This window comes from Micropterus dolomieu, linkage group LG04 (genome assembly GCF_021292245.1).
Source record: "Micropterus dolomieu isolate WLL.071019.BEF.003 ecotype Adirondacks linkage group LG04, ASM2129224v1, whole genome shotgun sequence".
In the NCBI taxonomy this organism is placed as follows: Eukaryota; Metazoa; Chordata; class Actinopteri; order Centrarchiformes; family Centrarchidae; genus Micropterus; species Micropterus dolomieu.
The window spans coordinates 10,379,266-10,389,202 of record NC_060153.1 but is presented as its reverse complement, the minus strand read 5'-3'; the positions used below and the strand labels follow the sequence as shown (position 1 = coordinate 10,389,202).

The 9,937-nt window shown below is 40.1% G+C and overlaps 1 protein-coding gene across 1 annotated transcript in view; it reads left to right on the top strand.

The window, feature by feature from the left end:
• LOC123969978 (tetraspanin-5) overlaps positions 1-6,935 on the top strand; it is a 12,136-nt gene extending 5,201 nt beyond the window's left edge. Inside the window, exons 3-10 of the mRNA XM_046047785.1 lie at positions 952-1,098; positions 1,218-1,388; positions 1,521-1,646; positions 3,206-3,253; positions 3,892-4,008; positions 4,593-4,654; positions 5,016-5,068; positions 5,218-6,935. Coding sequence (XP_045903741.1) covers positions 952-1,098; positions 1,218-1,388; positions 1,521-1,646; positions 3,206-3,253; positions 3,892-4,008; positions 4,593-4,654; positions 5,016-5,028 — 684 coding nt within the window. The 3' untranslated portion in view covers positions 5,029-5,068; positions 5,218-6,935. The remainder of the gene's footprint in view (positions 1-951; positions 1,099-1,217; positions 1,389-1,520; positions 1,647-3,205; positions 3,254-3,891; positions 4,009-4,592; positions 4,655-5,015; positions 5,069-5,217) is intronic.
• The last annotated feature ends 3,002 nt before the right edge of the window (positions 6,936-9,937 follow it).

Sequence of the window (9,937 nt, the reverse complement as noted above, 5' to 3'; positions counted from 1 at the left end):
ATTCATCAGTTCCCCCCTTGTGGTTTTGGGATGATTCCTCACCGTTCGCATGATCAGGGACACCCCACGAGGCGAGATCTTGTGTGGAGGCCCAGACCAAGGGAGGTTGGCAGTGGTGTGGTGCTTCTTCCATTTCCTGATAACTGCACCGACAGTTGATCTTTTCTCTCCAAGTTGCTTTCCGAATCTCTTGTAGCCCATCCCAGCCTTGTGCAGATCAACAATCTTGTCCCTGATGTCCGTAGAAAGCTCTTTGGTTTTGCCCATGGTGGTGATGTTGGATGCTGGTTGTTTGGGTGTTGACAGGTGTCTTTTATACAGGTAACGAGGTGAGGCAGGTGTATTTGATGTAGATAATTGGTTGGGATTGGGGCTGTGTCTTAAAGAAAGACTAACTGGCTTGTAGGAGCCAGAATACTTGCTGTTTGGTAGGGGGTCATATACTTGTTTTTCCTCATCAGATGGTCATCAATTTTTATAAATTCATATGATGTGATTTTCTGGAATTTTCTTTGGGATTCTGTCTTTCACTGTTAGAATGTACATATGATTAAAATTGTAGATTGTTGCATTCTTTGTAAGTGGGCAAACCTGCAAAATCAGCAAGGGGTCAAATACTTATTTCCCCCACTGTATGAGTGGCATCAATCTTTTCATCTGACTCTGGGCAAGAATGTGAACAAGCGTATTTCCCAAAATGTCAGACCACTCTATTAAGTGATTATCAAAGTAGTTGGCATCAGTGGATTAATCAACAAATTGTTTCAGCTCTTCACATTATTAATGTTGGCATTTAAGGAGGGTGAACACTGTAAGCTTGGAAATTTGCCAAACAATGTTTATTAGTTTTACTTGCCTTGGTGATGCTCATAGAGACAGTGGACTTCAATCAGAATTCAAATGATTTATCTTGTAATAATTTAATGTAATGACCCCTCACTCTTTTACCAGGGTGTCCTCTCCAACATCTCATCCATCACAGACCTGGGGGGGTTTGACCCAGTCTGGCTCTTCTTGGTAGTGGGTGGTGTGATGTTCATCCTCGGATTCGCTGGTTGCATCGGAGCACTGCGAGAAAACTCTTTCCTGCTCAAATTTGTATGTTCCCTTATCAAGCATATTGTGAAGAAATTAGAAAGTATTTTTCTCAGACAGCTTTACTCTCATAGTGATATTTGTTATTAAATCAGATAACTAAATGTTTTTGTGTATTTCAGTTCTCCGTGTTCCTGGGTATCATCTTCTTCCTGGAGCTGACTGCAGGAGTCCTGGCCTTTGTCTTCAAAGATTGGATCAAGGACCAGCTCAACTTTTTCATTAACAACAACATTCGGGCCTACAGAGATGACATTGATCTGCAGAACCTAATAGACTTCACCCAGGAATATGTGAGCACATCTTTATCCACAGTACTGATTTCACTCCAGTGTTGGTTTTACCCTGGTTTAATCATGGTTGTTAATTTCTGTGGCATATTGTATATGTGAGGGAATTATTTGTGTGTCTGTTTAACCTTGTAGTGGGAGTGTTGTGGAGCTTTTGGAGCTGATGACTGGAATCTGAACATCTACTTCAACTGTACTGATTCAAACCCGAGTCGCGAGAAATGTGGAGTGCCCTTTTCCTGTTGCACCAAAGATCCAGCGGTCTGTCATCCCAAAAACTCACCACACTTAAGGCTTTCTAATTCATAGGCCATTCATTCCCATGTATGGTAAAAACCCAACAAGAATATGAGTGTAATTTGGAGTTTTTGTGTCTTAAAGTTAGAGTACAAATTGAGCAGGTCACTTTGTAACATGTTGAAACCTTTACAGTGCCAGTAGATGGAGGGGGAAATTGTAAAGGTCCTCCCTGTGACGGATAGCTTGGTTATCTGTGTCCTCCAGAAGGTTAGCTGATGCGGTCATGGCTGGCTTCCAACAGGATGTCCAGCCCCCAGTGTTTAGTCCTCTCAGACTCTGCCAGCACAGCAAAGCCTGAATGCAGCTGGGAGGAGTTGTCTTGACCAAAGCATTTTTTTTAGGCAGAAAAATGCTCAAACTGCTGCGCCCTGTGCAAAGGGGTGACAGTGCTCTGTTTCAGCAAAACTTGCTTCACTGTAATAATAGTTGCACAAGAGTCTTTTTTTATTTGCTGTTCCACTAAGGACATCCTCTTTAAAAGCAACACTTCATAACAATTTGTGTTGAATAGCACTGGATGTTCGCAGAGGTATGACTTGCACTGAAGAACTGGATTTCCTGCATTTGAAAACATCTGACTTCAGTGTCTTGTAATTGCTTAACAAAATAAACACAAACCACACCAAAACATTTTCAGTCTGAGCCTTCAAAATGAAACCACTAGAGTTCTTTGCAGAGGTGTTAAGTGATATTAAGTTAAGTTCGTAAGTTAATTTGTTTTTCAGTTACAAGTCTTTAAAGTTGACCATTAAAATGAGACAACATTCAAGAATAAGGCTATAAGTTTTCCATCATCAAATACCAACCTGTCTGTTGCATTCAGACCTGAGCCCACTACTGAACATGAAAAGGGTTACCAACAGCTGGATTCTGTGGTTCTTACTTTACTCAAACAGGAATAATAGTACATTGATGTGCTTTTAATACTTTGTGGAAAACAATGAAGCTCTGTGGCACAGAAGAAGATTTATGGGGTTGTGGCTACACAGACAATTCTTGTTAATAGGTGATTGGTAGGTCATTGTTGATTTTGGTCTTTGTTGACAATAAGAAAAATAATCTGTATCAGCACACTTATCCTTCAAACGTTCTCTTTGGGCTGTTGTGTAGTGTTTTTCTTGGTATTAAATATCCTACCTGTGTGGCTATGCAAGGCTTACTTGTTGCCGTCTGTTTCTTAATGTTTCAGGATTCTGTCCAGTCTCTCACACAGTCAAGTTCAAGTACAGTCTAAAGTCCCAGTTTTTATGACCTTAATACGACTCAAATCCAAGTCTTAAGTCTCAGGTCTACAGCTCTCGTCTGCACAGATTTATGGAGGTTTAGTTCACTGGGGACACCAATACACATCTAGTTATTGGCTAGACAGCAGTGGTCCTGTGGATATAATAGTACATGTTAATCTCTGCATTTATTTAAAAAAAAAAAAAAAAAAAAAATTCACAATGAAGTCCAGGTTGAAAGCAGTCGACATTATATGACAATTTCTCTAAATGTCTTGAAATGTCTTTTCTTCATAGGAGGATGTCATCAACACTCAGTGTGGCTACGACATCCGAGCAAAAACAGTGAGTGACTTGCGGAAACTTAGATTTATAACAGAGAGAAGCCCTCATCTAAAAGTAAACCGGTGTTATAAAACAGTATGAAGAGTAGAAAGTGTTCTTGCTTATTTTGCTCAGGCAGGTTTATATGGCTGCATGAGGTCATCAGGTACTCCACCCTGAGTACAATATTCTTCTTTCAGTACGTTTCCCAACTCCCCAGTTCTCAAAATACAGCAGCTGGCTCGCCATCAGCCCTTTGGGCCGTGTGGCATTACTCATGCTGCAGCAATGAACTGGGAATCGATACCCCTCCCCCCATCCTTAGCTTTGGCCCTACTCCATAGCAGCATAATGTAAGGAAAAGACTATGTTTGTTTTCTTGACTTAAAATGTGAGGGAAAAGCCAGAGAGAACTTGTTCTCAGAAACACAGGGCTGAGTGTGTGTGTTAACTGGATCATTAGTTAAGAGGGATTTTTTATTGTGAAGGGATGCCACGATGCAAAGCAGAATCATGTGCTACCATTCAAAATAGCTACACTGTCAAATCAGTCCTTCAAAATAAAAACTAATGATTGCCTAGTAATGCTAAGATTTAAAACTTTTGATGATAGTAAAGGCCAAACAATAATGATTTGTGTTTATCATATGTTCTGTCAGGACTCTGAGCAGCGGACCTTCATCTATATCAAAGGGTGCGTTCCTCAGTTTGAGAAGTGGCTTCAAGACAACCTGACAGTGGTGGCAGGCATCTTTATTGGAATTGCATTACTACAGGTGAGGAACACTGAATGCATTATCTGATCTCTGTCAATTACGGAAGCCCTAAGCAGCCATCCATTCAAATTTTTTTTTTTTAAAACTATTTTCCCGTGATAATGGGATAATTCTCAAGATAACGGATGCTGTTTTCCTGTGATAACGAGAATTTTCTTGTGATCTCGAGATAACAAACCATAGCTGAACTCAGTGGACGGCAGGTGCATTTCTTTAGGATAATTTCAGAAGACTTTCCAGTGTCACTCATTAGCTCATTCGGTGGAGCACAGTACTCATAAACCAAGGATTGTGTGTTCAAGTTTTTTTGTTTTTTTATTAATTATCCTCTTCAAAAAAGTTAAGAGATTCAAGGAATCCCATTACACATTTCCTGACGGCTACTTCAAAAAAGGTGCCAAAAAAAAAAAAAAAAAACGTCAGGAAAAGTGTAACCTTAAATAGATTCTCCTGAATGACAGAGATAATTATCCCATTATCACAGAAAGTGGAGTAAAATAAAAAATTTAATAGATGGCTGCTTAGGGCTTCTGTAGTCAATGTTTAATTTACCTAATGTCAAATATATTTGTTTCTTGTTTTAGATTTTTGGCATCTGTTTATCACAGAATCTCGTGAGCGACATTGAAGCTGTGAGAGAGAGTTGGTAGGTGGCAACTGTTTGTTCATTCAAGTACAATTTCACTTAGGCTTGGAACAATGATTTATCAATACTACATGTGTGCAGGAGCCTTTGACATTTGTCAGAGTGAAATATACCCACAACTGTTCACTCTGCCCAAGTACAGCCTTAAGGGACAAAACTCCAGCAACACTTATATTAAATTCAGAACAACATTGTTGTGTGATGGATTTCTTGTAGCCTTTAGCAGGGTCCATGCACCTTGCAGTTGGTTAAGTTGGGCCAGACACTCCTACACATAGCCACTTGGAAGTTTTGTTATGTAATTGTGCATTGTATGTGTTGATTTTATTGCATCTTAAGTCTTCTTCTCGTTTTTGTGCAGTTTGTTTACCTAAGACCTCCACAGAATCTCCAAAGGCCAGAAGGATGTACCCAGTAAGCCCTATTAGAGTTCATCATTGGCGTATAAATATTAATGTTTATATTGATTCATTCCCGTGGATTGTGTTTGTGCTGAAATTCTCTCTCTCTCTCTCTCTCTCTCTCTCTCTCTCTCTCTCTCTCTCTCTCTCCCCCTCCCCCAGGACTCAGGATGCCAGCAATGAAGGGAAATCAGTTAATCAGCTAATATGTCCAGAACCAAGAGTCTCATTCATATGTAAATAATAAATTTAGAGTTATTTTTAGAGTTAATTGTGGCCCTATTTTTTAAATAAAGCACTACCTTTAACATGTATTGTGGCTCTCATACAACACAAATTATACAAATGTAACGCTTTAAATGAGGAGCCGGGGGGGTCATAGCTTGAAATGAAGGTAGATTTGATGTTTTATCAGAGGTAGTGCTTCATTCAGAAAAGGGCCTTGGTTTTATATGTCTCACAGCTGCAGTTTTTAACACTGCATGTAAAAGGTTGTGTACAAAGACAAAAGTGATTCTGGAAAATGCACTGCATGCCTCTTGTCTACTGGTGGGACATTGGCTCTCCTAAATGTATTAACATTAATGTTAAGTATTTTAAAAGATTTGTAAAATAGTCACTAGTTTAGAGTGAATCGGCTGGTTAGCACTTTGTTGAATGTTTAATGGAATCTATTTAAAGTGAGAAGAGAATTAACTTTAGATTAATTTCCATCTGCGACATCATGCTTATATTATACAGGTACATACAGTCTGTAAGCAGAGTTTTTGTGGGGGCTGTGGTGGATATATTAACATGTAGTATCTTGAAGGGATATGATGGATGTTGTAGGCTTTGCAAAGTTGCAGTTTGTTAAAAGTTATGGCAGTGACATTAAAAAAAAAAAAAAAAAAAAAATGTGGCACCTGAATCAAAGCTCATCCTTAAGCACTTTAATCTTAAATTTAGGGTAATGGAGTATATTGCAGTTTCTATCATGACTGTTATTTTAGTCAAGCGGCAGCCACTGGAGGGGGCACTTTGCACTCAAATGTGCAAACTCCATCTGTAACTACATGATGTTTCACAATGTCTGATAATTTGTCCAAAAGCAGCTTGACTGAAAATGTGTTGTGCTGTTCCTTACACATTACCGTATCTTACCGTTAGTGTTCATTTATTCATTTTCCTCCATTTTTTTTTTTGAGTTATTGCCAATATGTTTCTGTGATGAAATCTGCCTAATTGATGAGATACCTTCTTTTCACTGGAAAATTAGGATACAAACTATTTCCAGGGCTCATGAACGGCATGCTGGTACTGCTTGGTGGCTATAAAATTATTTATAGCCTACATACATTACTTGAAAGTAGAGCACACAGGCTCTCACCAGCATTATTTTATGATGCTAACTTGGAAAGGGAGATGCAGCTTATGCTTTTTTCTTTTTAGACATTACCTGGAATCATACATTTGTGTAATAACCTATACTGGAACTGCATAGCATGAAAGTAGAAGCAGCCATTTTATGTAAAGGTTGTGTGAACCTGTAGTAGGTTACACAGAGTTTCCTTTGCAGTCAAAGCTTCTGCAACCTTGGTGAATGGACCTGATGTTAAAAAATAAATAAATAATGCATTTCTGCCTTGTGAAATCTTATAAATGTAATACAGCAGCAGTGGTGGTGGGGGTCAAATATCCTTTTTTCCACAAAAAGCTTTGTATGATTCTTGTTGACTGGTCACACTTTCCCTTACCACTCAGTGCCATATTTGTGATTTCTACTTCTACATACTCCTGATTATAATGCTAATTTTGTTTCATGTGTACTCCTGATTCTTGTCAATAACTGGACTGTGACAAGTTGTAAATATATATCTGAATAAATGTGGTTCTTTGTATACTTTCGTGTATGTTTATAGATCGTGGGTTTACACGGATTGAGTTTGGCCACAGTTAGTAATACTTTAACATTAAAAAATAAAGAAAGCTTAATCAGTTTACTCAGAGCAAGTCAACATTTTAACATGATTATTAATGAAGTAGTATGCACATTAATAGAGAGGCGAAGGGAAGGAATAGATGAGAAAAAAAAAACAAAAAAAAGTGTACAAGCAATAGAGATAACCTTACCCTGGAGAGGATTGTGAAACAAAACCCATTCAAAAATGTGGGGGGAGATTCACAAAGAGTCGACTGCAGCTGGAGTCAGTGCTCCAAGAACCACCACGCAGAGACGTATGCAAGACATGAGTTTCAGCTGTCGCATTCCTTGTGTCAAGCCACTCTTGAACAAGACAGCGTCAGAACCGTCTCGCCTGGGCTAAAGACAAAAAGGACTGGACTGCTGCTGAGTGGTCCAAAGTTATGTTCTCTGATGAAATTAAGTTTTGCATTTCCTTTGGAAATCGAGGTCCCAGAGTCTGGAGGAAGAGGCACAGAATCCATGTTGCTTGAAGTCCAGTATAAAGTTTCCACAGTCAGTGATGGTTTGGGGTGCCATGTCATCTGCTGGTGTTGGTCCACGGTCAACGTAGCTGTCTACCAGGAAGTTTTAGAGCACTTCATGCTTCCTGCTGCTGACCACCTTTATGGAGATGCAGATTTCATTTTCCAACAGGATTTGGCACCTGCACACAGTGCCAAAGCTACCAGTACCTGGTTTAAGGACCATGGTATCCCTGTTCTTAAGTGGCCAGCAAACTCGCTTGACTTTAACCCTATAGAAAATCTATGGGGTATTGTGAAGAGGAAGATGCGATACGCCAGACCCAACAATGCAGAAGAGCTGAAGGCTGAAGGCTTTTAATTATATGACCAGCACCTGTAGGCTCTATATTGTTCCACAATCCACATTTTGAATGTTTTTACTGTTTGAGTAACTAACGGCACATCTACAGAAACCGCTTGTTAACTAATATGAAGGCAGAGCTTGACTGTCTCCACAGTAACGTTATAGGACTAACTAAGTTACAGCAGTTCAGTGCAAAGTGAACATTAAGGTTCATTGTGCTAGCCAGCTAACTTCAAGTAATGTTAACGTTAGCCTTTCTGTTAACATTACTGCGCATGAAAACAGAATTTTCACACTTACCAGACCAAAGCGCATGCAACAAGGAGCAGCCCCAGATGAAAAATCATAAGTGTTGAAGACTGTCTGGAAAGGTTTCAGCCACTGGTGATATGTTACGTTAGCTTACGTTAACCTAACAGGAATGCCACAAATTGATTCCACATAATGCGTCCGGTCATGAATAACTGCCTATTTAGTAGCAAGTAGTGTTACCTTACTGATTAAAGTGCAATTTATACTTCTGCATCAAATCGACGGCGTAGGTGAGGGCATAGGCTACGCCGTCGCCTGACGTGCACCTCCTCAAAAATGTAACTACACGTCGAGTCGACGCGGACCAGGATACGAGAGTGAAGGGGAGGAGTTAGGACGTGTGGGTAATGGAATTGCTAGCAATGACGAGGTTGATGTGTGGTTCCGCTCCTGTAACTCTGCTGATCAGCACCACTTGTACATTGCTCACGATGTGCTTACTCATACAAAAATCACAACAATTAAAATTAAAAAAAAAAAAAAATATATCAGACCGACTTCAGTGTAGACAACACAAATAAATATAATATTGACAAATAGTGCAGTGAGCAGAGTGCCAAGGACGCAGGAATAAATAAGTATTTTGTGCAGGAGTTATGACTTGAGGTAGGTGGATCGGTATACAGTATCTACAATATGACAACAGTATGACAGCACTGAAATAGAGAATAGTGATCAAGGTACCAACTTCAAAGAGGAGGGGGGAAAAAAAGACTTACAGGAATCCTTCAGCAACCTTTCCCCAACTCAAGTCACTACTGGCAACAAGGGAAATCCATTTCAACCCTCCACACGCACCCCACTTTGGTGGCATCTGGGAGGGTGAGATACACTCGATTAAGAATGCTCTGAAGGCAACCATTGGTTAGCTAGTTGAATTAATCTTGCTTAGTTAATGCTCTGCAGGGTTCATACTGCTGTTGGTGCACTTTGAGACCTGATTGGCAGGGACACACCTTGGCCCGGTGTGCCCCATGCATACACAGTAAGCCAGAGCAGCAGTCAGCCTTCGGTTGGACTGCCTCATCTCACGGCTTCTTGTTTGGTTTCTAGTTTGTTTTTACAGCACAACATCCATGCAGCACATTTTCACTCATCCACTACTGACTTTAGATTCTTCCTACTCATTGGTTTCGCTTATTTTAATAAGTTACTTTGTTATTTAGTCTACCCTGAGACCGTAAAGTCATTATGAAAGTGTTTGAGTTAATTCAGCAGAAACATTATTTCTAAGGGAACCTTTTTGCAACCAGCGGGCTCGCCCCCTGCTGGCCGTTATAGAGAATGCAGTTTTAAGTTCAGTCGGCATGGTTTCACTTTCAGACCCAGAGGTTGCCGCTTGATTGAGATCAGAGAGATAACATTTGACAACCACTCGTCACGTAACTACAGCTCTGGATTAGATTACGGGGCGCGCCGTGACTTAAAAAAAGTTCTCATTCATTACTTTTTACTGGCCCCGGGCCACCGTTATTGTCGTGCCCCGAGAAAGCCGTTTGCAGCCTTTATAGTTTGGCACATTGTTGTAAACTCAGCTGCTGGCTGAAACAAACCACCCGCTCCTCCTTCGACCAGGTAAGGTTACCTGCAGGTAGTGAATAACAGCAGAGGGGGAGGAGGAATAATACTGTCAAGTGTTTTTCTAACTGAGGTGTTCACACTTGGAGGACCAGACTTCGGAGTTCACTCAGAAGAGATTTATTTTGACCAGTTACCAGTGACAGAATCAGCATCAGGTGAAAAACATTTAAATAAAAAAAAAAAAAAAAAAAAAAAAAAAAAACACACACACAACAC